The sequence below is a fragment of the Lissotriton helveticus genome, chromosome 11, assembly GCF_964261635.1.
Source record: "Lissotriton helveticus chromosome 11, aLisHel1.1, whole genome shotgun sequence".
NCBI classification, from domain to species: domain Eukaryota; kingdom Metazoa; phylum Chordata; class Amphibia; order Caudata; family Salamandridae; genus Lissotriton; species Lissotriton helveticus.
Genome location: NC_136072.1, coordinates 162,154,160 through 162,180,429, shown reverse-complemented (window position 1 = coordinate 162,180,429; position 26,270 = coordinate 162,154,160). Strand labels below are relative to the sequence as shown.

At 46.3% G+C, this 26,270-nt stretch overlaps 1 protein-coding gene across 2 annotated transcripts in view; it reads right to left on the bottom strand.

Moving 5' to 3' along the window:
• The window catches only part of PRKCI (protein kinase C iota), a 210,894-nt gene that overhangs the window by 76,302 nt on the left and 108,322 nt on the right, over positions 1-26,270 (bottom strand). The window contains exons 10-16 of one of the 2 annotated variants that reach the window (XR_013602403.1): positions 22,024-22,121; positions 21,695-21,781; positions 21,296-21,431; positions 19,241-19,328; positions 2,682-2,807; positions 1,477-2,593; positions 1,178-1,337 (exon numbers count right to left, since the gene is read on the bottom strand). Coding sequence is in view for 1 of the 2 variants with exons in the window: in XM_078666177.1 (XP_078522303.1) it covers positions 2,514-2,593; positions 2,682-2,807; positions 19,241-19,328; positions 21,296-21,431; positions 21,695-21,781; positions 22,024-22,121 (615 nt within the window). In the remaining variant the exon portion in view is untranslated. Of the gene's footprint in view, positions 1-1,177; positions 1,338-1,476; positions 2,594-2,681; positions 2,808-19,240; positions 19,329-21,295; positions 21,432-21,694; positions 21,782-22,023; positions 22,122-26,270 lie in introns of those variants that run through there. The other variant, XM_078666177.1, reaches the window with a different exon arrangement.

Below are 26,270 nucleotides of genomic sequence, written 5' to 3'. Positions count from 1 at the left end.
TGATTTTTTACTCTGACTAAAAAACGGCAAGATGTACATCTCTACACCTAGAGAAAAACACTGGTACAGAGGGACTAAACACATTGTAGTAAGGTTGCTCAATTAAATAATTTTTGTCTGGCAGCTCTCGTCCTTTAAATACAACTTTTGTAACCACTGCAGCAAAAGCCTCAAGGAGTCCTGAAATTGCACAAGTTGAGACAAATGTGTAGAATATAACAAATTAAGCTACTACCACGTAAACACTATAATACATTTTCATGGTAATACACCAAAACAGAACGGCCAGCACCTTGTACGTTCTCTATGTGTATTATATTTGAACTTGGTTTAATTTACATGTACAACACTGCACTGGCTGATTACAGAGTTTCGAGTAGAATTATTGTGTCATATGGTACGAGTCCCTAACCTCCAATCACCATCTACAGCACAGCTTGTCTGCTTGACTTTTCTACTGCTCAGACTCAAGTGTCCAAAAGAAATAACTTTGATACACAAATAGAGTGCTATAGTACTGCTGGCTCTGGGAAAAGTTTAAGTGTATAATTAACTGATATTGCACACACTGCCAAGCTGAACAGCTCTTAGGTAGTACATCAATCAACCAATCCATCCCTCAATCATACAATCAGGGGTTTGTATAGTGCAGCTACTCACCGCGAGTCTCAAGGCGCTTAAGACACACATCAGTGGTAAACAACAGTGCCCACAAAAAAGTAAACAATATAATTCTCGGCATCCTGAATGCCGAAAGACCGACTGGTGCGAGACTACTATGCAAAGAAATATTAGGAGAATGCATTGGGAGGTAATGAATTTGTGAAGCAATGACATTAGTGGAGGGTGATGAGATTGTGATAAAATGAGATTGTGAGTTACAATATCGTGAGAGCCAAAGTAGGCTCCACTGGCAGAAGAAATCAAATGCAAAGTAGCAGTCAACCCTTTTCCTGCCTAGGTACTGCCATTTCGTTAATTAATATTTTCGGGTTTCTCATTTAAAAAAAAATACTAAACAAAAAGTGGAAAGAGGAATAACGATTTCTATAAGGAATTAATTGTATTACATGAAAATGTGGTTGTTTCCGAAATTCGGCCTGAAGGCTTTGAAAAATTCCTAGGTTATGAATCTGGTTATGCTAACCCAGCAGGAGAATATGGTTGTGGAAGTAAAAGGGTTGAGGTTTTGCGTGTAGGTGTGTGTCTGTGAAAAATGATCAGTGCCTCTATAGGTACAGAACAGGAAATTAAACTGGCTTTTAACAGATCAAAAAACTCCTTTATTGTTTTACTTTTTGAACTCTCTAACCAGATGTTGCTGCTGTCTTTAACCCCTTCTACGCTCATGACGAGCTCAGCTCGTCATGAGTTACGCCTCTCGTACGCTCATGACGAGCTGAGCTCGTCATGTAACGCAGTTTTCCGCAAAAGTCAGCGCACAGCGGGAAAACCGCTAGTGCGCATGCGGTTAACGGACTGTATCTGAGTTCTGCTTCACACAGAGTAGCACTGAAGTATACAGAAAAGTATACTTCACCTTCAGAGAGAGCAAAAGAGAGCTCTGACAGGACTAGGAAGTAGAGCTGGAATTTAAAAGCCTAAACCATCATTGTTTGGTTTACTCGATCCCACTCCCATTGGCACATTTCAGTCAACTGTTAAGCTGGAGCCAACACAAATGCATGAAATGAGGGATCCACACAGAAAAATATGGCTCTTGCACGCGTATGCTAATGAAAAGTAGTTACTTCATATGCTACCAAGTCTAAAAACAAAGTTATTCAGTTATCTGGCTGTGGCTTCTTAAAAGCGTTTTCCTCTGTAGATTCAAGACCCATATTTCAGAAGTTACAACTGAACCGGAAACTAGCTGAATCTTGGATACTGAATCTTAATTACGCTAAGAGTATCAGGCAAGTAGAATGCTGAAACTCATCACCACTGCACACAAGGCATTTGCAAAGTCTACCCATGTGTACTTCTAGAGAGGAAGTTCTACATACTTCAGCTGTTGGTGTGATTTTGCAAGACTACACTGGCATCAGAGAACAAAGCTGCTGGGACCTATTACATAAAAAACGTTGAGTGAATTAGTTTATGAATGTGGTGAGAATACAAAATACATTTAGTAACAGCTTAACTAATTTTAAACATTAGTTACAAAAGACTAACATTGAACATTATCAATGCATGCATTTTGTTTAATTGGTTAGTTGCAGAACATTGCTGTACAAGTCAGGGAGCGAGGATACACAAAATATAAGGAACATAGTTTGGGGGAGAGAGGACTAGAACAGGCACAGAGCTCTGCAATATGATGTTGGCAAAACAATTGGGTGAAATGGGGGCGGTAAGATAATGCTAAGAAAAAGACAGTGACTGAGGGGTGGTCGAAGAGAGGTTTGTCAAACAAAGATTAAGGACTTCATTATAGCAATGAAACCAATTCACTTGTTAAGAAACAAAACTATATCACAAAATAAAATGTGTTTGCAAAACCGAAGTCTTACCTTATTTAGAAAACTTTTGAGAACGCTAGCAGCCTTAACTGAAAGGGATCTTGGTATACGAATTTGCTTTTCAAGAATAACTAAAATGAACAACAGAAGTTGATTGGAATTATGTTTATTTTCATAACACAATTATGCTAAACTGATAAATGCTGCATTATATTATACCTTGGAAAAGATAGTCCTCGGTGTTTTGATCAGGATTGTCTGAGCTTCCAACTATGTCAAAGGGTGACCTGCCAGCCATCATCTCAAACATGAGCACTCCCAGAGCCCACCAATCTACGCTGAAACCTTACATAAAGCAAAACAAAACAATACAAATCAATTATGTAATATGTTTACTTTTACATAGCTGTTGCCAATGCATTTTATCTGTTTCAACTATCTAGATCAGATATACACAAACTGTTTAGACATTTACAAAACAGAATTTCGACTTACTTGAATTTTATAGATTGAGATTGTATGCACACTAACAGACACCAAGACTTTAATTACAATAAAGTTCTTGTGTGGGAGTGATTCATATCAAGCAGATTGAAGGGGAAGGAACGTGGGTGTTGGGTATGCTAGAAGTACTACCTATAACCAAACTTACAGGAAGCTAAATAACATGATCTGAAACCTGAAATAAAAGTTTAAGGAAATGTAAAATTAATGGCTTTCGTGCTGATCTAATAATTATGGCAAGACAATGTGACACTATTTGGACTAAGAAGATGCCTTCAATGTCCTGTTGTATGTTCGGGTGCCAGACCGGTTTGTTTAGGGCCTAAGCTCTTCTATAAACAGAACATAGAAATAACATAGGTAGGTCTTCATGTAGAAGAGGCGGGGCTGGTCACATAAGCTGACAACATTCAGAAGTCAATACACAACAATGCTAGTCTACTTGACTGCTGTGAGCTTGATACAAGCTTGCTAGGGACATTATACCGGAATACTCAAATTTACTTTTCAATTCAGTGGAAATTCCCTTTCTGGGGCTTAAGATTAGACACAATGAGGTTGCACTCTGCACCACACTATATAGCAAGATATCAAAGAAAAACACCTTTGGCATACTCTAGTCATCACCATAGAGCCCTTCACGACTCCCACCCTTACTCCAAATTCTTAAGGATCCTCAGGAACTGTTTCTGCAAAGCAGATTTTTTTAGGGAAGCAGAGACCTTGAAATCCAAATTGCTGGCCAGAGGGTATCCACGAAAACTAACGGAGTGCTTGTGAAGAATGCCCCTATTAATGGGGATCTAAATTAAGAGCGTAACGAAGTTCACAAGTGTAGGCGGAAAAAAATACTAGATTATGAAAAACGAGGTTTGTACTTAGCATAAATTGATCACAAATTCAATGGATAATTAGGCAGTAAGCCTAACAAGTGTAGCTACAGAAATCTAAAAAGTGCGTTAAAGAGTGACTAGGAGTGAACTAATGATGTGAGTAATAAAGGAGAGAGAGAGTATTTACCTCCAGGTGCAAGCCGATATATATTGCAAAAATGGACAAAAGCGAGTTTGATCACCCAGAGGACGGATAAATAATGGCAATTAACATGAATGTATCCAAAGTGAATTGCTTCTAATATTAGCATAAATAGTCACTTTGTGCAATTTACTTACTGTGAAAACAAAAAGGAGTGACTGTTATATTATTAAACAAGCATTTGCAATGCAATAGGTCTTGCATGTACGCGAATTTAAGGTATTGGCATAGTAAATGACAATGCCGTGGAAGCTGCAGAGGCGGAGCTTGTGCAGTTTTGCTGTTCAGGGCACGAGTTAACTTAAGTCAGGGGCAGAGGGAGGCACAAGTCCACACGTGTGGGGCTGAAAAATAATTAAATAAACAAGCATGGCCGCTAAAGTGAAAGCAGAATGTGCTATAAATTAATTAAATAAACAAGCGCGTCCACTAAAGTGAAAGCGGACTGCGCTGCATGCAAATAAATTATGTAAGTAAGCGCGGCAGCTAAAGTGAAAGTGGACCGCGGTGCAAATAAAAACAAGCATTTGCAATGCAATAGGTCTCGCATTAGGAAAGTATGAACTATTGGTATTGTAAATGACAATTTTTTTTAATATGTGTTGGCATTGAAAATATATAAATTGATACCATTGTTATTCACAAAGCCAATAGCTTACACTTTCCTAATGAGAGTCCTATTGGCTATGGCAATGCTTGTTGGTAGCAAGCAAGGACAGTGCTGTTGTGGTGCTGAGTGATGATGTGGTTGGGCTGAGTGATGAGGTGGTATCCCAGAGTGGTGTGGTGGTGTCGCCGAGTGGTGTGGTGGTGTCGCCGAGTGGTGTGGTGGTGTCGCCGAGTGGTGTGGTGGTGTCCACGAGTGGTGTGGTGGTGTCCACGAGTGGTGTGGTGGTGTCCACGAGTGGTGTGGTGGTGTGGTGGTGCCCCGAGTGGTGTGGTGGTGCCCGAGTGGTGTGGTGGTGCCCCGAGTGGTGTGGTGGTGCCCCCGAGTGGTGTGGTGGTGCCCCCGAGTGGTGTGGTGGTGCCTCGGAGAGGTGTGGTGGTGCCCCCGAGTGGTGTGGTGGTGCCCCCGAGTGGTGTGGTGGTGCCCCCGAGTGGTGTGGTGGTGCCCCCGAGTGGTGTGGTGGTGCCCCCGAGTGGTGTGGTGGTGTCCCCGAGTGGTGTGGTGGTGTCCCCGAGTGGGTGTGGTGGTGTCCCCGAGTGGGTGTGGTGGTGCCCCCGAGTGGGTGTGGTGGTGCCCCCGAGTGGGTGTGGTGGTGCCCCCGAGTGGGTGTGGTGGTGCCCCCGAGTGGGTGGTGTGGTGGTGCCCCCGAGTGGGTGGTGTGGTGGTGCCCCCGAGTGGGTGTGGTGGTGCCCCCGAGTGGGTGTGGTGGTGCCCCCGAGTGGGTGTGGTGGTGCCCCTGAGTGGTGCCCCCGAGTGATGTGGTGGAGCCCCCGAGTGATGTGGTGGAGCCCCCGAGTGATGTGGTGGTGTCCCCGAGTGATGTGGTGGTGCCCCTGAGTGGTGCCCCCGAGTGATGTGGTGGTGTCCCCGAGTGATGTGGTGGTGTCCTCGAGTGATGTGGTGGTGTCCTCGAGTGATGTGGTGGTGTCCCCGAGTGATGTGGTGGTGTCCCCGAGTGATGTGGTGGTGCCCCCGAGTGATGTGGTGGTGCCCCCGAGTGATGTGGTGGTGCCCCCGAGTGATGTGGTGGTGCCCCCGAGTGATGTGGTGGTGCCCCCGAGTGATGTGGTGGTGCCCCCGAGTGATGTGGTGGTGCCCCCGAGTGATGTGGTGGTGCCCCCGAGTGATGTGGTGGTGTTCCTGAGTGATGTGGTGTGTGAGGGGGTGAGTGAGGGTGAGGGATGTGCGGTTGGGAGGGTGAGTGAGGTTGTGTGAGGGTGGGTGAGGGTGTGAGGGTGAGGGTGGGTGAGGGTGGGTGAGGGTGAGTGAGGGTGAGTGAGGGTGTGTGAGGGTGTGTGAGGGTGTGTGAGGGTGTGTGAGGGTGTGTGAGGGTGTGTGAGGGTGTGTGAGGGTGTGTGTGGGGGTGAGGGGGTGTGTGAGGGTGAGGGGGTGGGTGAGGGGGGTGGGTGGGGGTGAGGGTGGGTGAGGGTGTGTGCGGGTGAGGGGGTGTGAGGGTGAGGATCCGAAGTAAATGGTGGCAGGGCAGACATCATAAGACAGAGAGAAGAGACTGCGTGGCGACTGCGTTGGTCAGTTTCAGAATCAGGAGGGGCAGAGTCAGCACAGTCTGCGAGGGATCAACGTGTCTAGAGGCAAAGCATAGCGGATGTAGCATTGCAGCTAGCAAGTCGAGTGTTTTCAAGCGGAGTGTCCCTAGAGAGATGGCAACACACCAACAGCATTTGAGGAGCAAGGCTACTGTAAGCAAGCACGGTAGGCTTTCACTTTCGTCCAGAAACAAGCTCTTGGCATTGCTGTGGCAGGGGGGGCGGGAGGGATTGGAGGAGCGGCAGCCTTTGAAGTCTAATGGCGAGGCACAGACAATTGGGGATGCGCGATGTGCACGCGGGGGGCGGGGGAGCGGCAGCCTTTGAAGTCTTATGCCGAGGCATAGACAAATGGTGGTGTGTCTCGTGGCTGGCTCTGTGCACGGGCATAGGTCACATGAACTGTATACGATCCGCAGCCGTTTTGGTAGACTTTTCTTTTCCGCTTACTATAATCTCGCCGGAGCAATGCGTAAGCGCATTGGCTCAGGCGAGACCTAAAAATAACTTTAAAGAAAATAGTGCTCACAGACAAGACAAAGCAGGTCCAGTCATTATAGGCAGTAACAAATGGAGAAAAGGAGGTACCAAGGTGGGGCTAACAAGCCTTTTTACCAATCAGCATTTAAGAATGACTGACACAAAGCCGATGACAAATATAAGCAGAGAGTGGGCGGCGCTTCTAGTGCATACCCTAATACAGCATGACTCGCAGAGCGAACAGTGTATGCGCGCTGCCGCAAGACTCAACCTAAAAAAAAATAAAAAAAAAGAAACGTTCGTACTACTGGTGTAGCCACAGGAGCTTACTGCTGTGCAGAGTTGCTTGGTTGCCAGCACAACAGAAGCAAGCCTCGCATGAGGTGCCGGGCTCCAGCCCTGCCAGTGATCCTCATCTGAACTTTGAGACTGGGAGGGATCGGGCCGTGGAAGCTGCAGAGGCGAACCTTGTGCAGTGTTGCTGTTCGGGGCACCAAGTGAACTTAAGTCAGGAGCAGAAGGAGGCACAAGCCCACACATGTGGGGCGGCAAAATAATTACATAAACAAGCACGGCTGCTAAAGTGAAAGCAGACTGCGCTGTAAATTAATTAAATAAACAGGCGCGGCCGCTAAAGTGAAAGCGGACTTCACAGCAAATTAGAGCAGGCCTCGAAAAGACTGCCCTAAAATGGTTCTCCTCCTTTCTTAACAACCGCACACAAAGAATAAAAATTAAAACTTGCGAATCAGACATTCTTCCCATCAGCAGAGGAGTTCCTCAAGGGTCTGTTCTCTCTCCTCAACTCTTCAACATTTACATGGAGCCCCTCACCTTAATTCTAAGGAAAGCTAACATCCCCTTCCACCTTTATGCGGACGACACGCAACTCTATCTGGAAACCACATCGATCTCGGACATCCACAGACTGAACCACACACTTACTGAAGTTCAGCTCTGGCTCTCTTCCAACCACCTCAAACTCAATGAGGAAAAAACTGAAGTGCTCCTAATCTCTAACAAAGAAGAGAACCCCCACATCCTTGATTGGCTCAAAGCCTTAAACGCTCTAAATGTGCCGCTTGTTCCATCGAACTCCATAAAATCCCTAGGGATCACCCTTGACCCCAAATTGGATATGAAAGAACACATCTCAAAAACCGCCAAAAGTGCCTTCCTGAACCTGAAATTGCTCTACAAACTAAAACCATTCCTCCCCACAAAAGACTTGAAACAGGCCACGCAGGCTCTGGTCCTCTCCAGAATGGACTACGGCATTGCCACTCTGACTGGAACAGCCAAATCTCACCTACGTCCTCTGACCTCTACCCTAAATGCAGCTGCAAGAATGATCACGGGAACAAAGAAATATGAACACATCACCCCAGCTCTGAAGGATCTGAAATGGCTCCCCATTGACCAACGATCTAGCTTCCGCACAGCTTGCCTCACACACAAAGCCTTGCATACGGGCAAACCGGAATACCTGGCCAATAAGCTCAAAAGGGCCGGGCAGTCTAGAAACCTCAGAAGTTCCAACACGCTCCTACTCATTCCTCTGAAATCCCAGAAACTCTCAACATCGAGCAAATCCTTCGCGGGCAATGCTCCCAAGATATGGAACTCCATTCCCCCACACATCAGAATGACCACATCCTTCCCGAAATTCAAGAAGCTACTCAAAGGCCTCTTCCTTGAGCGTTCCGGAACCAACTAGAACTTAACCTAGACTATTGTTTCATGTCCTCGCTCACCCCTGAGATGATTGACTTGCCTACGAATCTCCGCCCTGGTTCATGCTTGGCTGCTATTGTATAGAGTGTACTCACTCCTGTGTGCATTGACCTGCTTTTTGTCCGCATTATCTGTCTAACTTATGTATATTTGCTGTGAAGCGCTCTGATACCCTCGGGTCCAGCCAGCGCTATACAAAACTTTAATAAATAAAAAAATAAAAAAAATTAAATAAACAAGCGCGTCAGCTAAAGTGAACCACGCTGCATGCAAATACATTTTGTAAGGAAGTGCGGCAGCTAAAATGAAAGTGGATCACGCTGCAAATAAACTAAATAACATTAAAGAAAATACTGCTCACAGGCAGAATAAAGCCGACCATGTAACATGACGAGTAAAAGGTCCTGTCATTATGGGCAGTAACAAATGGAGAAAAGGAGATACCAAGGAGGGACTAACAAGCCTATTTACCAATTAGAAGCCAGCATTTAAGAATGACTGACACAAAGCCAATGACAAATATGGGTGGAGAGTGGGCGGGGCTTCTAGTGCGTACCCTAATACAGCATGCCTCGCAGAGCGAACAGTACATGCGTGCTGCCGCTAGGCTCGACCTAAACAAAATAACTAAAAAAAACACGCGAGTACTACTGATGTAACCACAGGAGCTTACTGCTGTGCAGAGTTGCTTGGTTGACAGCATCCGGCCACAACAGAAGGTAGCTTTTGTAGGAAAGTGCCTCTTTTTGCATGGTTGCCCCCCACTTTTTGCCTGATGTTGATGCTCTTTGACTAAGTGTGCCCTGGGTTCCTGCCAACCAGGTACACAGGGCCTATGTTCTTTCCCTAATACTGTACTGTTGCAAACCCAATTGGCAACTCTCTGGAAACATACAAGTCTGTTGTAAAACGTTGCATGGGTACCAAGGGCATTGTGACCAGAGAAGGCCTCCAAGGACTGCAGCAAATATTGTGCCATCATTAGAGGCCCTGTCCCTTAATACAAATACAGCCACTGCAGGCTGCGTGTTTTGGTGCACAGCAAAGTGAAGTCTCGACATGGCACACATGCCTACAACCCACTGTCTATGGTATAGATAAGCCACCCCTTTAGCAGGTTGCACTATACCACTGGTGAGGGTACAGGTGCATGAGCCCTGGGCACCTACAGTGTCTAAGTCTAATCTTAGACATTGTAAGCACAGTAAAGCCATAAAGAGTATATGGACTGAGAGTTTGTTATTTCAAACTCTACAGCACCATAATGGCTTTGCTGAAACCTGGGAAGTTTGGTATCAGACTTCTCAGCACATTAAACCCACACTGATGCCAGTGTGGGATTTAATGCCAAATGCACTCAGAGGGCATCTTAGAGATTCCCCCTGAAAAACTACCTAACTCTAGTGTACTGGCTGCTCGCCAGGTGCCACCACCAGACAAGTTACTGAACCCCTGGGTCGAGAGCCTTCCACTCTCGGGGTCCTTAAACACAGCACATCCTGTGTCGAGGTGCCAGGCCTTCTCCCCCCAGATGGGCATGGTCCATGAAGGGGAAGCTTCAAAGTCTTGCTGCCTTTGTGAGCTGACCCAGCCATTTACTGCTCCCATCAAACTGCCCCCCGCCAGGACTGACCCCCTCTTGGAGGGAGAATCGGTGGGCCAATGTGATCTCCTCTCAGCTTGGCTCAAACCCCTGCATCCTTTCCCCAACAGGTGTTTGATGGTCAGGGGTAAGAGACAGTTTTTTGCAAGTGAAGTTGTTTTGGGGGCTGTGAGTTTCCTTCTACCACAGCAGTTATTGCCCTTGTATCCTCCTTGGTTACAAACTTTGTAAGGGTGTTTGCTGTTATTGGTATTTGGGGAAGGGAGTGGATGCCTCAAGAGTAGTGGTTTTGGCTCTGCCATGGATTTGTGAGCAGCAGAAGGAGCCATTGGGGTCTGCAAGGCATCCATGGATTTGGCTGTTTTCAGTATTATTCTTAATCTTTTCCAGCATCTGATCAACTTGAGGGCCCAAGAGATGTTCATCATCAAAAGGCAAGTTGACCAGATGCCGCTGAACCTCTGATTTAAAACCAGAACCACTCAGCCCGGCTTGTCTGCGCAGAAGGATACTAGTACTGATTACTTGAGCAGCAGTGTCTGCTGCATCCAAGGCACATCTGATGTTGGTATTGGAAATAATTCTCTCATCAGACACAAACTCTTGACTCCTTTTTCTACTGGTCCGGGAGGTGTTGCAACGACCACTTCATCTCAACCTATGTGCAGCAGATTTGGCAACTGCCCTATTCCATGTTGCAACAACCTTCTTACTCTTCCGGTCCAGTGTGGGGACATCCCAGTGCCCTGTGAGTGTGCATGTTTCTATGAAGGGTGCACCAGCAAAGAATCAAGAGGCAGTCATCCCCTGATGGAAAAAGGGCCAGGAGGGGAAGCTTCAAACTTCTTGTCTACCCTTGGTGTGATGACTCACGCCTTAACCAGCTCCTAGAAGTTGTCAGAGGCTGGCTTGAGCATCCCTTTAAGCATTAGTTAGTACTGAATGGACCTTTGTGTAGAAGACAGTTTCCATGAGGAAGTCATCCTCCTCAGGTTGTTTATGCATCTCCACTTTATGGTAAGCAGCTGCTCTTTGTAGTACCTTATGATTCGCAGTTGTATCATCTGGAGGGGAAGGGTAGCCAGACAAATGTCCGGATCTGTCATCTGAAGGATCCACAGTGTGAGGAAATGGGCCATAAGTTGTGTGGCCTGCACAAGTAATAGGTCAACATTTGCCCTTCACTGGAAACCAAGCACCCCATTGTAGTGCTTAACTTTCTCAGGGTAGCAGAGCAGAGATGTCAAATACCTTCTCAAGGGAGGTGGTGTGGGACAGTAATCACCATTCACTGGCACGCAATAACCCTCAATAAATAGTTGCCCATTCTGTGCTTTTTCTTAGGAAAAGTACATTTGAGGGCGACCGACATACAGACACACACCCTTCAATACCATGGAGTAATTTAGAATTATACATAACGCTGATAGAAATCACTATTGATGACATTGAGTAATCATATCTGATCCACCCCCTAAAGGGGTTCAACAAACCATATGTCAAAAACCATAATTTTATGAGTAAATGCAATAATAACCATGTGGTAAATTCACCTATTAACGCTAATAAAGCATATACATTTTGATCAATAACCTATTTAAAAATGAACTTCACGTGTGTGTGCTTCTTATATTGAATATGCTACTTACCAGTATGCATCTGTTCTTGGCATGTAGGGCTGCTAACATTCATATCTTAGCATTAGATCGCCGCCTAGTGTTGGGTCCGGATGATCGCACATTGTTGTCCTGGAAGAGTCTTCGAAGTATCCTGAGATAGGTGGCTCCTCCCCTGGACTACAGTGCGCATGGGCATCGGCTCCATCCCCAGATTGTTTTTCGCCATTGTGGCAGAAGATGGAGTGAAAAGTGTAAAGGATGTCCATGCTAATAAGTGAATACAATAGTATATCTGCAGCTGCGACAGGCACCGGGGAGGAGGGTGGGCGATATGAATGTTAGCAGCCCTACATGCCAAGAACAGATGCATACTGGTAAGTAGCATATTCAGTTCGAGGCATGTGGGCTGCTAAATTCATATCTTAGCATAGAATACATAGCAGTCCCTCCATTAGCGGCGGTTGCCCGTGCCAGCTGCAGAAACCTGAAAGAGTGTCTTGAGAACAGCCTGTCCTACAGCAGCTTGCTGCTTGGAATGTACGTCAACACAGTAGTGTTTTGTAAAGGTATGTGGTGTAACCCACGTGGCTGCTCTGCAAATATCCTCTAAAGGAATGTTCCCTAGGAAAGCCATGGATGCCCCCAGTTTGCGTGTGGAGTGCGCCCTTGGGGGTATCGTTAAAGTGCGCTTGGCCTTTTGATAACATATTTGGATGCACTTAACACTCCACCTGGCTATTCCTGCTTTGGAAATAGGGTTGCCTTTGTGTTGTGGTGCGAAGGCAACAAAAAGTTGTTTTGTCTTTCTAAAGGGTTGTGTCCTGTCCATGTAGTACATCAACGCCCTCCGTACGTCTAACGTATGGAGCATTCTTTCCGCCACCGTTTGTGGGTTTTGGAAGAATGCCGGTAAGTCAATAGTTTGGTTGAGATGAAACTGTGACACCACCTTCGGAAGGAATTTGGGGTTAGTACGTAGCACTACCCTATTTGGATGAATCTGAATGAATGGCTCTTGGATTGTGAGCGCTTGCAGCTCACTAACACGCCGCAGCGACGTGATAGCGATTAGGAAAGCCACTTTCCACGTTAGGAACTGGAGTTCACACGAGTGCAGTGGCTCAAAACGTGGTCCCATTAGTCTGGTGAGGACCACATTGAGGTTCCACACCGGAGCTGGTGGTGTTCTTGGGGGAATGACTCGCTTCAGACCTTCAAGGAAAGCCTTAATGGCAGGCACTCTGAAGACAGAGAGATGCTGCCTGTTCTGAAGATAAGCCGCTATGGCGGATAGATGTATCCGAATGGAAGTGTACGCTAGATTGCACTTGTAAAGATGCAACAGATAGCAAATGATGTTAGGGATAGATGCATCTAGCGGGTTGATGTCATTGGCTGTACAGTAAATGACAAAACGCTTCCATTTCGCAGCATAGCATGCTCTGGTAGTTGGCTTCCTAGCCTCCTTGATGATGTCCATGCATTCCGGAGGTAGGTTAAGGTAGCCAAACTCTAGGACTTCAGGAGCCAGATTGCCAGGTTGAGCTGTTGCGGATCTGGATGCTGAATTTCTCCATGGTTCTGCGTCAAAAGACTGGGCGTGAGGCGTAGTCTTTGATGCGGCACCACTGAGAGTTCGAGGAACGTGGTGTACCATGCTTGGCGCGCCCACGTTGGAGCAACTAGGATGAGAGTCATCGCGTGCTGCCTTAGCTTTCTCGCGACCAGCGGTATCAGAGGGGCTGGTGGAAAAGCGTACGCAAATTTGCCTGACCAGTTCATCCATATCGCATTGCCCTGCGACTGTGGGTGAGGGAACCTGGCGGCAAAGTGTTGGCATTTTGCGTTTTCTTTTGTGGCAAACAGGTCTATCTCCGGATGACCCCACTGCTGGAAGTACGGGTGGAGTACAGATGGGTGTAACTCCCACTCGTGCATTTGATGGCTGTATCTGCTGAGCAGATCCGCCATCTGATTGTCCTTGCCCGGGAGGTGTTCCGCCATGAGGAAAATGTTCCTCTGAATGGCCCATTTCCACATGCCCTGAGCCAGATGAGACAGCTGTGGCGAGTGGGTGCCCCCCTGTTTTTGAATGTAGTACATCGCGGTCATGTTGTCCGTCCGGACTAACACTACCTTGTTGCACAGATGTACAATGAAGGACTTGAGCGCCATGAAGATTGCCATCAGTTCCAGATAGTTGATGTGCATCTTCTGTTGCTGCGTCGTCCATAGTCCCTGCACTGTGTAAGTGAGCAGATGAGCTCCCCATCCCTGGAGAGATGCGTCCGTTGTCAGGATAATTTGTGGCACTGGCTCCTGGAACAGTCGGCCCTTGCAAAGGTTGTGTGGAGTCCACCAATGCAGAGAGTCGTATGCCCGACTGGTAACCAACACTAGGTCTGTCAATTGTCCCTGAGCCTGTGTCCACTGATTTGCTAAGCATTCCTGGAGCGGACGCATATGCAACCGTGCGTGAGGGACTATGAAGATGCAGGAGGCCATCATGCCAATCAACTGCATGAACACTCTCGCTGGAAGTGAGTGTTGTGGTCTGAACCTTTGGATTAGAGACTGCATGCTGTCTATCCTGACTTGGTTTGGCTGAGCCATGGCCGTCAGGGTATTGATCGTCGCACCTAGAAACTGCCGGACATGTGCCGGCTGAAGATGCGACTTTGGGTAGTTCAACGAGAAGCCCAGATCGTGAAGGAGGTGAATGGTAGTTGACATGTCCGCGGCGCACTGTTGTTCCGACTTGGCCTGAACGAGCCAGTCGTCTAGGTAGGGGTAGACATGAATGTTCTGCCTCCTGAGGTGCGCTGCTACTGTCGCCAGACACTTGGTAAACACTCTTGGGGCTGTGGTCACTCCGAAGGGTAGGACCTTGAACTGATAATGCTTGCCTTGGATAGTGAATCTGAGGTATTTCCTGTGGGACGGGTGTAGTGGAATGTGGAAATAAGCATCCTTGAGATCTAAGGTTGCTAAGAAGTCCCCTTGGTTTAACAAGGGAAGAATTTGTTGCAGTGTAAGCATATGGAAGTGTTCTGATAGTATGTACAGGTTGAGGGGACGTAGATCTAGAATGGGTCTGAGAGATCCGTCCTTCTTTGGAATAAGGAAGTACAGGGAATACACCCCTGTGCCTTCCTCTCCCACCGGCACGAGCTCGATTGCGCCTTTTTGCAGCATCACCACTACTTCCTGCTGCAATAAGAGCAAGTGCTCTGCGGACATAGGCCTTTGCCTTGGCGGGATGTTGGGTGGAGTGGATTCCAACTCTAGGCAATAACCATACTGGACTAGTTGTCGCACCCACCTGTCTGTGGTGATGTTTCTCCAGACGGGCAGGAATTGTGCAGTCTCCCCCCGACAGGTGTTAAGTGGTCGGGGGGCAGCGACAGAGAGTCACTGTTTGCTTGGGGTAGAGGAGCGGGAGCTGTTGTTTCCTCTGCCGCGACCTCTGTTGCTGTTATTCCTGTAACCTCCCTTGTTCTGTTTTGTGAACGAGGATTGTGCTCCACCTTTTGAGAACTGAGATTGTTGACCCATTTGTCCTCTGGTGACTCCACGTACACCTGAGCGACGAAAATTGCTGCCACGAAACTGTTGTGACTGTAGGGCCCCCATGGACTTAGCAGTTTCTGTGTCTTTTTTTATTTTTTCTAGGGTGGTGTCAACATCTGGACCAAACAGACTATCAGGATTGACTGGCTGATTAAGAATGGTTGTCTGAATATCTGGTTTAAACCCCGAGATGCGGAGCCACGCCTGTCGTCTCAGCATAACGCTAGTGTTGATAGCTCTAGCAGCTGTGTCTGCGGCGTCAAGTGCACACTTGATGGCTGCGTTTGAGATTAGCTTCCCTTCCTCAATAAGCAGTTTGGTGCCTTCTTGGAACTTTGGAGGCAGGTGTTGTATAACCTGTTCTAGGGTGTCGTAATGCGCCCTATCGTAACGTGCTAAGAGTGCTTGTGCATTGGCAATGCGCCAAAAGTTTGCGGCGTGTGCAGCTACTCTTTTGCCCCCTGCCTCTAGCACTTTGGACTCCTTATCCGGGGGAGGAGCTTCACCCGTCGTCTGAGAGTTGGCACGTTTCCTGGCATTGGCGACCACAAGAGAGTCCAGTGGCAACTGTCCCCGAATGTATGCGGGGTCTGCAGGTGCAGGTCTGTACTTCTTTTCAATGCGTGGATTGACCATTCGTGCTCTGGTAGGCTCCTTAAATATATCCCCAGCATGCTTGAGGACTCCTTTAAGCATAGGCAGCGTCTTTACTGTCCTTTCAGAGACTGAAAAAGTGTCGAAAAGGAAGTCTTCCTCTATCGGGTCAGCATGCATGTCCACATCATGATTGGCTGCTGCCCTCTCAATTAGCGCATGAAAACCTGCTGAATCCTCAGTTGGGGATGCACGTGCATTAAAAAGCTGCGGGTCCTGCCCCACACTTTGGGTGCCCTGGTCACCAGTGTCATCATATGAATCCGGTTGTGCATCTGGTTCATTGATAGGGAAATTGTATTGCTCGTCCTCATCATACCCCTCACCCGCAGAGTGTTCTGGTGAGGGAGTAGGGCTCCGTCTCGGAGGAGGCTGGATTGGTTCCATGAGGCCTGAAGCGTCAAGGGGCACCCTTTTCTTTTTCAGTGGGATGACATATGAGTCCACTGACTCTGAAGTGATTTTTCTCTTATAGAGGGTCAATTTGCCTGTGTCAGCGTCGATGAAATGCTCTGAATCATCCTCTGATTCGAGTACCCGACGTGGAAGTGGGCCAGCCGTTGAAGAAACCGTCTTCTTCGGTGCCGATTTGGTGGAAAAGGCTTTCGGCGCCTCCTTTGGCGGCAAAATAAAGAGAAGTTTGCCAGAAGGCTTTGCTGGATTGTCCTTTTGCGCCTGCGGCGATGATATCGGAGCCGACGGAGCAGAGGCCTTCTCCCTGATTCTCTGTAGTGATTCGGCGATGAGGGACGCCTCACTCCCAGTGGGTTTTGGCGCCGACGAGGATGTTTTGACCTTTCCCTCGGATCCGACGTCTTTGTGGGCCTTGTGCGCTTTCGACGCGGATCCCGCTGTCACCGACCCCGAGTCCTGGGACCGGTGCGCAGACGTGCCAGTCTTCGATCCGTGCGCCTGCGTAGCCTCCGTGGAGCCGGCTTTGGCGTGCTTGGACGGCCGCGCCGCTGTTGACCCGTGCCGACCATCTTTCTTAGAGGACCCCTCCTCTGGCGTCGATTTTGATTGTGCAGCAGCGGAATCGACGGACTTCTTCGACTTCTGCGGACCGGAGGTCGACGGAGTCGATGGAGTAGCGGGGACAGTCGTTTTCGCCGGCACGGCAGCCATCTTAGGGACACTCGAGTCCTTAAGTTTCGGTTTCGTTTTCGGGTCGGCCATCTTAGATGTAGTCGATCCCGATGCTTTCGGTTTCGGTTTCGATACAGTCTGCTCAGCAAGTAAGTCCGTGGCCGGGCCAGAAGGCGGGGCTGTGGCTTGCGGCATTGGGTCTTGGGTAAGGCCTACAGGCGATCCCGTGACCCGGTCGGTATCCTCGAAACTTTCGGGGCAGAGCTCGTCCCCTGAGCTATCCGCCGCGGCCCCATAAATCTCTTCGTCGTCTCCTACCTCGTCGACGTATTCAAGGCCTTGACCCACGACTCCGTCGTCGTCTACCGGATCCGCCTCGACCTCCGTCTCGGGTGGGGAGATTTGAAGATGATGACCCTGGTCCTCTTCATCTTGGTCGCCGAAGATGTTTTCCGGATCCGGGGCCGCTTGTCTAGCTTCCATGCGCACCACGCGCCGAAGCTTGAGAGTCTTCTTAGACCGGAACTGTGCACAGGCTTTGCACTTGCCGTCGTCGTGGTCAGGCGAAAGGCATTTGTTACAGACGGGGTGTAGATCGATGTGTGGGTACTTGGACCCACAGAGCGGGCAGTACTTAAACGGGCTCCGCTCCATGTTCAGAAAAGTTTTGCAGTCGTGTCGCGATGAGAAGGCCTCAAAGTCCGAAGAGCGAAAGAAAACTCCGCTTATTCCGGCTCCAAGAGACGGAAGACTCGAGACCGTGCGCAGACAATACCGACGCAAAAAAAGCGAGGCCTTTTGGCCGCTAAAAGTTAGTTTTTCTCGGTTTCGACAGAAAGACGTCGAGACCACATCCGAACCCAATGGCGGAAAAAAACAATCTGGGGATGGAGCCGATGCCCATGCGCACTGTAGTCCAGGGGAGGAGCCACCTATCTCAGGATACTTCGAAGACTCTTCCAGGACAACAATGTGCGATCATCCGGACCCAACACTAGGCGGCGATCTAATGCTAAGATATGAATTTAGCAGCCCACATGCCTCGAACACTTTTAATCACTGAAAAAGCAATTATAAAAAACCAGCCCCTAGAAGGCATCACATGATGATACCCCAACAGGTAACCACAGCCTTCACCCTACAGGGGGTTGTACAGCACGTCCTTTCTTATAGACCCCTTTAGGCCACAACAACTGTGACCATAAACTTAGCCCCTAGAAGGTGCTGCACTCCCAGCTGTTGAACCCCTGCTCTAGCCTGGGGAGTGCTTGAACGTAGCAGAGAATCCTGAGGGGGGTTATGCTTTCCTAGACCCATCAAACCTAGGGCCAGTACTGTATTAAGTTCCCTCGGGCTCTTTTTTTCATAATTTGTAGTGGCCCTACCGTCCTGAGGTCCACCCAGCACCAGAAATGGGGTTAGTCGATTTCAGCCCCACAGGGCATTATGAGACAGTCCGAGAGCAGTGCATATGTTATTAGCGGCTTCACAACTTCTCTTTGTTGAGCTGTGTGGCCTCTCAGGATGTGTCTTTTTTTTGTTGTTTTTTTTTCCACCCTGAATTTCTGCTGATGGGGTATTAAGGCAAATGAGCAAGCGATTAGCCCAGGATCATAAAATGTGAATGAGAAAGTGAACTTGGGCCTCCTAATTCCACAGCTGGCAATTCAGCCTTGTATAATATCTCAACTGCTCCTCAAATGCCATTGTTGAATGTAAATCCATCATTCATGAGGAGTACTTCTATTATTCAATTAAAGTGGTGTAAGATACTAAGCAGATCATTTCCATAAAGAGGTCTCCTTAAAGGGGGACAGGTCCTGGATTGGGGGGGGGGGGGGGGGGTAATGTGAATTATCTCTTTATTCAAATGGGTCACACAAATATGATCAAACAGGTCAATATCATGCCAGCGCAAAAAAATAAGAGCTTATTTACAGTCAAAAAAGATTTGAAGACATAAGGTGACCCACTAGAAGCTTGAACCTTGCTTTTCAACGAAGAACAGAAAAAAAAGTATAATAAAGATCCTCAAAATTAGGTGTTATTTTTTCCTTTTATTTTATTTGCACACAGTCATGACTTATAGCACCAAATAAATCTGCAACAGGATGAAAATTATGAATCAACTATTGCTCCTATAGAGCTGTAAATCAAATTTCAGTTTAAATATTTGCACTCCTCCTCACGAATTCCAACATAACAAGGCATTTTAAATACCAAAGCAAGTCTGTGAAGTAAATAAAACAAATACATCCAAGAGCTGGGTAAATAATTACCATAATCCTCTCCTCTCAAGATCTCTGGGGCAATATAATTTGGAGTACCACAAAAAGTGCTTGTTGTATCACCAGGCCTCAATCCTTCCTAAAGAAAAAAAGCAATTTTCTGACTTTAAACAATTGGTCATGTGTTTTAGTGATCAAAACATCCGCAATAAAACATACTGAGAGGCCACGCATGTATGCAGGTAGGTAGGTCGGCACGTCTTTGTGAATAGAAATATGAATGTGCAGATAAAAGTATGAAAGTGGATGCACACATGTTGATGGATGCATGTATGAAGAAGGGTATTTGGATAAATATGTGTATGTGCATCTGGACATTGTTGAGCATAGGGTGGAAATATGCAAGTGGTGGGTACATTTGTAGAAGAGAACTGAAGTGTAGATTGATGGTTACGGTCCAACTGCACTGGGGCCTAGAAATGAGCATGTGTGGTATCATGGAGGTGAAAAGGAGAACCCAGGTATCAGTACATACAACTGAGATTAGTCTGAAAGGCTCTGGCAGCTCAAGCACTGGCAGGCTGGCTGCATAGGAAAAAAGCTTGACTAGGGCAAGTCATATTCCCTGCAATGTTAGCAAAGGTCACATCCAGTTAAGATATACCCAGATGAAGAATTTCTCCCCATCATCCAACCCTGGAAGTCTAGGGAGTATTGCAATATAAACCCAGCCAAGACCAAGCTTGTTCTAATTGCAAATGCCAGCTAGCATTCAACTCCAGATACAGAAATGAATGGTGCAATGAACAACTTCACCCTACATGTTGACAGTGCCAAATCACCTAGCTTTGAAATTGACAAACTACAAATGTAAGACGCACTATATCAAGACTGCCTGGCATCAACAGACCATGTTCCTCAGAGTTAACTACTTCACTTAGACTACCACTTCAGAACAGCCTGTTCAGGTGCTTGTTTTATGACACTATGATTAAGGCAAAGGTCCACTAGCAGGCAGCCGAAAAACCCAACTTTTCTATTAAGTGTTCTTATAGCATTTCACTTAATCAAAGGCCTTCGGATTTGACAGGACAAACACCAAAATCTTCACAAGCTCGTATCCACTGCATTATCTTGATAAACTGCTGCATAATCTACAAAGTTGTGCGGTGGCAGCACACTATAACTGGCATCCACAATTAAATGTTCTGGGGGGCCAAGCAAGACATGCAGGAGGAGCATCATGAGATTTGAGGCCATGAAAATAAACAAGTGAAGTGCAGACAGCAGGCTTTCTTATATTATGCATAAAGGGTGTGGAATGTAGCTGCCAGCACAATCAGTCCCCCCACTTCATAAAGCAGCACAATACCCTATGCTTAAGGTTTCACATTATTTCTGTTTAACCTCACAACTACGTGAGGTTTAAAAGTGCCACCATATCCCTTGAAGCACTTTGCCAGGTTCTATGTTCAGCTCGCCGCCCCTTCTAAGATGCTGTGCTAATTCCAACTCCTGTTGCCCGGCACCAATCTCTTTCTGCACTATATTCCTACCATTACTGTAAGTACTCTGTTGCTTTATAACAAGACCCATGTCCATACAGTCAAACCGGGGACTGCTGCTTGGGAAAGGGGAGACAAGATGATAAAGGGAATTACTGGATAGTACAAAATGTTTTAGTTAAACTGTCACTGCAGGAAACCAAAACGAGTTTTTCGACAAGTTCATAATTTCCTGGAGGCTAGATGTTATCTACAATAGGTGCAGTCTTTGTTAAATAGCCTTTCAACTACCTACACCCAATATAGCTAATTACAGATGTACAGGCTGTGACATTTCCACACGAGTTCTAATAAACAAGATATTTCTAACTATATGGTGTGAGTAATAAAAGAAAAACACTTTCTTTTTTGGAGAAAAAAACCCTGCACATACGTACAAACTGAAATCTTAACTGGAGGGGAAAATAACTAGCAGATTAATAACAAGCATGAATTGAAACTAAAACATCTAACTATTTGACATTTTTACTTTATTGTTAGCTAAAATAGTGACAAGTTAATATCAGGGTAAAACTCTGTTTTATAAACTTCACTTTCTCACCTTGCACATCCCATAATCCGTAAGCTTTATATGCCCTTCAGAATCCAACAACACATTGTCCAGCTTCAAATCTCTGTATATTATGCCACGTTCATGTAGATAGTTTAACGCAAGGCTGATTTCAGCAGAGTAAAATCTATTAAAATTAAGATTTATGTATTTAAATTGAAGGCTTATTCAAAGCACTTTTCAAAAATATATAAAAAATAGACCAATTAAGAATGCATGTGAAATAAAAACAGGAAAGTGAAAAGAAAAGCACATGAATATGAAAGAAATACACAAAACAGCAAAGGGTTTGTGACATCCATACATGTGTACGTGCTTTCATCTGGTGGGGTAAGTGGTATGGCTTGGTTGTATATAAAATGCATCAACACATTGACTAGGTTTATATACCTGGCATGCTCTTCTGGAAGTTTTCTTTGCCGCTGCATGTGGAACATTAAATCGCCTCCATTTACGTATTCAATGACAAAGAATAGTCTGAAAGATAATAAAAGGTAATCTAATAAATGTAGAAAGTTAAAAAAAATCCAACATCAGCTAAGGGGAATACTACAACACTCTTCGATATTTTCTGCATAAAACACACCACAGACCCCTTGAACAGGCATATGCACAGGTATATACGATTTGAGCAGCTAGCAACACAAGGTAAAACGCATTTGTTTCACAGAAAAGAAAGGTCACAACCAACATTCAGGCCACATCCTGTTTACCCTTACCTGCTTTCTGTCTGGAAGCAGGAATGCAGCCCAACAAGGAATGGGTGGTTTGACGCTTGCTCAAAAACGTGTTTTTCTGTTTGCACCCAGTCAATGTCCTAAAACCGAATAAAAAAATGCAAGATTAAAATGAGATTGTGCTTTCTGCGACATCCTAAAAAAATAAAGAGATATGATAAATATCTCAACAATTAAGAACCTCGATCGATGAAGAGGGTGAAGGACTGGAGTTGTTTTTGTTATCTAGCAGTAACAATGCAAACGAGGAGGGTTTAGTACACAAAAAAAAACAACAGTTCAGGTACTGGGAATGGTTTGTTAGAACAGACCTCTAGGAAAAGAAGCAAAATGGTTTTAAAAAACGTAAAGACAAGAAAGCGAAAGTTGATGCCAGGACAACTAACCTCAGACTATAATACAACTGAAGGGAAGACTGGAGGAAGAAGTGGAAGCACGAATAGCACATTTAATAAAACTACTTTTGACAACTTAACGTACCTTTTCGGATCTTTTTTAGTTAGTGCATGTTCCCCTTTCATAAAAACGTTACCAATTAGAAAATTAGACCACTTAAATGTCACCGCTAGATCTACCAGTGTGGGATTTTAGGATGTTCAGTAATTAGCAACACCTACCCCGAAAAAGACCAACCTAGTAGAAACGACAAGTGACGTTTTAACAATTCACATTTTCTATTTTTCACAGCTTACACTTGGTATGGTCACCAATATACTACTGCACATCTACACCCAATGGATGTCGGAGAGTAATGAACCAGAAAGGCATTGATTCTTTTTTAAGTGTCCCTGCCCAATCCCTCAATAACCAAAAAAACACCACATGTTCAACATAATATTCAACCCATAGAACTGAAGAACTGGAAAGTAGATGATGGAGAGAATGGGAGCACAGCGAGTTGAGAAGGGTTCACAACTAAGCGTTGAAGCAAATATTGCAAAGGAGATACAGTTCCAGCATAAAAAGCTGGAAGATAAAGCAAAACAATGAAAGGAAAAGAGACCGGTCCTGCGCACATCAAGCAAAAATATATCAAGGTTCGTCAAAACCAAAGCTTGCATTCTATTGCAGCACTTTCATGCAAATCAGTCACATTCAAGTACAGTCGACACGCACATTTTCACGCAGGCACATATATATATATTCAGCACTGTCACACAGCCACAGCAATAACATTATTCATATCCCACCGACCAGAACATACTCACAACCAGCAGTGCCATACCTTGCACTGATGCTCTTCAATCATACCTTCATGATCACTAACAGATCATCACTATCTATTTTCCCGCTTTACAAACGAGATTTGGTTCATACCTTCCTCTTTTCATATCTACACCATTCTCAGGTCTTCTGACTACAACTTTCAACAAGTAGACCAATCTTGCAGTACTGGAGGAGGACTCTTATCCACAAATTTACCTGGCCTTGTACGTTAAGCATACAAGCTACTCTCACGTCTTTAAAACTACTAACCTGAGGCTACAAATTGTCAGCTTTGAAAACAGTGTCATTTCATCTTTCCTGTTGACCTCTATGGCCCATAAAAAGAAAACGTAATACAAATTTCAGACCTCACCCCCTGTGCAAGCTTGACTGGATCATGACGACCTCCTCCTCTTTTCACTTCTAGACCCAGTGCTTTTGGAATTAACGGACAATTCCAATCCCTTTTCCATGCCACACATATCCAACTATGTCAACACAAAAGAGGAATGCATATCCATCAATCCTTCAACTTCTCCTTCAACGCCCTTCCTTCAAGATGAACCAAGAAAATTATCACACCAAACAAACCCGATATCACATTCCTCAACCTATACAGCGTTACATGGAGAAATAATGTGGAGGAAACTGCTCCACTGACAACACAATCCTTCAAACCTCACCCCCTCCCCCTCCAATTGGACACACAAGAACTATAACCAAGCAAATCGCAGACAAATCAGGAAAAGAAAAATACCCACAGTGCCTAGGGATCTCTGCCAATTCAAATAAATACACTGATCATTCAGATCACACATCACTACTGCTAAGGTCAACTTCTACAAGATGAGCATCAACAAAGCGACCAACAGAAGCAGGTGCACTTCACGGAAGTCAAACCGTGCCAATCCCTTACTGGATCCCTGTTATATTCCCAATCCCACAACCAACAAACGATTGCACCATTGTCCACTATTTCACAAAGAAGATAAACAAAATAAACAGATACATCAAAAATACCCAACACATCAACCTCCATGCCTCCCCATGCCACTGCAACAAACCCAAGTGAATGAACTTTCCAACTCCCTCAAGCCTATCACTTATGAATACTACCTTATATTATAATCCAATGTAAAACTACTACGTGGAAATACACATTTCGTCCTCAACTAAGGAACCTATCCAGATGCACTCACAATTGGACATATGTTTCCGCTCTTGTAAAAATATTTTCCAACTGCCCCCAATCACCTATCTAGCCTCATCATAAGTCATTCAGAAAGCAGTAGCCACTCAATTGCAGGACCGAATGAACTAGGACAATCATATACAGGACTATGTACCCGGATTCAGACCACATAAGCAGGTATCATAAAAAAATTTGTTTTAACGACAATGAATCTTGCCTTCTAATACTGCTTGACTTCTCTGCAGCCTAAAACCAAATCAACCACCAAATCCTAGTTTGTTTCATGGATAAATAGATAGCCTTCTCAGACAAGCCTGTAACAATTCATCCCCCAACCTCAACTAACGACATCAATTTGCAGAATTTGGCTCATTGAGAAGAAAGAAGCCATCCTTCTTGTTCAGAGGAATCTACCCGGTCACCAATCATCTTCAATTGCAGCAAGGAATCTCTGGGATCCATATACAATAATGGCTCAAAATTCACAAATATATGGAGGTCACAACTTTACTTCAAAGTAAGGCTGCTTGAAATCATACTGAACTGGATACCCAGCTCCTACCTCAAACTTAACTCAATAAGGGTAGTATTTCCCCTGCTCACCAACAACACCAAACAACCCTCAGATGGTAGCCTATCTGATATAAACCTGTATGACTTAAGCCCCAAATGACAGCCAATATATAGTCACTCTGATGCACCATGAACACAGACCTCTCCTATAAAGAACACATTGGCAATTAAACCAAGACATCAATCAATCAATTATAGCATTTGTAAAGCACACTACTTACCCGTGAGGGTCTCAAGGTGCTGGGGGTGGGGGGGTGCTGCTACTGCTCGAAGAGCCAGGTCTTGAGGAGTCTTCTGAAGGTCAGCAGGTCTTGTGTCTGCCGTAGGTGGGTGGGGATGGTGTTCCAGGTCTTGGCGGCAAGGTGCGAGAAAGATCTGCTGCCGGAGGTCGCTCTTTGGATGCGGGGGACTGCGGTGAGGGCGTGGCCAGCGGAGCGGAGCTGGCGGTGTAGAAGCGGAGTTGTCTGTTGAGGTACGCTGGTCCAGTGTTGTGGAGTGCTTTGTGTGCGTGGGTGAGGAGCTTGAAGATTATCCTCTTGTTGACGGGGAGCCAGTACAGATTTCTCAGGTGGGGTGTGATGTGGCTGCGGCGGGGGATGTCGTGGCTCAGACGTGCGGAGGCGTTCTGGATGTGTTGCAGCCGTCTCAGGAGTTTGGCCGAGGCTCCTGCGTAGAGTGAGTTTTTGTAGTCCAACCTGCTACTGAGGGCCTGGGTGATCGTCCTTCTCGTCGCGGTGGGGATCCACTTGTACATCCTGCGGAGCATGCGGAGGGTGTTGAAGCAGGAGGAGGAGAGTGTGTTGACCTGCTTAGTCATGCAGAGGGTGGAGTCGAGGATGACCCCCTAAGTTGCATGCATGGTCGGTGGGTGTTGGAGCTGTTCCTAGTGCGGTCGGCCACCAGGAGTCAACCCAGGCCGAAGGGGTTGATCCGAGGATGAGGACCTCCGTCTTGTCAGAGTTCAGCTTCAACCAGTTGTTCCTCATCCATTCGGCGATGGCCTTCATTCCTTCGTGTAGGTTGGTTTTGGCGGTGTGGGGGAAGTTGGTGAGTGCGTTGGTGAGTGAGAGGATAAGCTGGGTGTCATCAGCGCAGGAGATAAAGTTGAGGTCGCGCTGTCGGGCGACGTGGGTCGAGGGGTGCCATGTAGATGTTGAACAGTGTTGGACTGAGGGAAGAGCCCTGGGGTATGCCGCAGATGATCCCTGTGGCCTCGGAGCTAGTGGGGAAGGCGGATGCTCTGTGTTCTGCCGGAGAG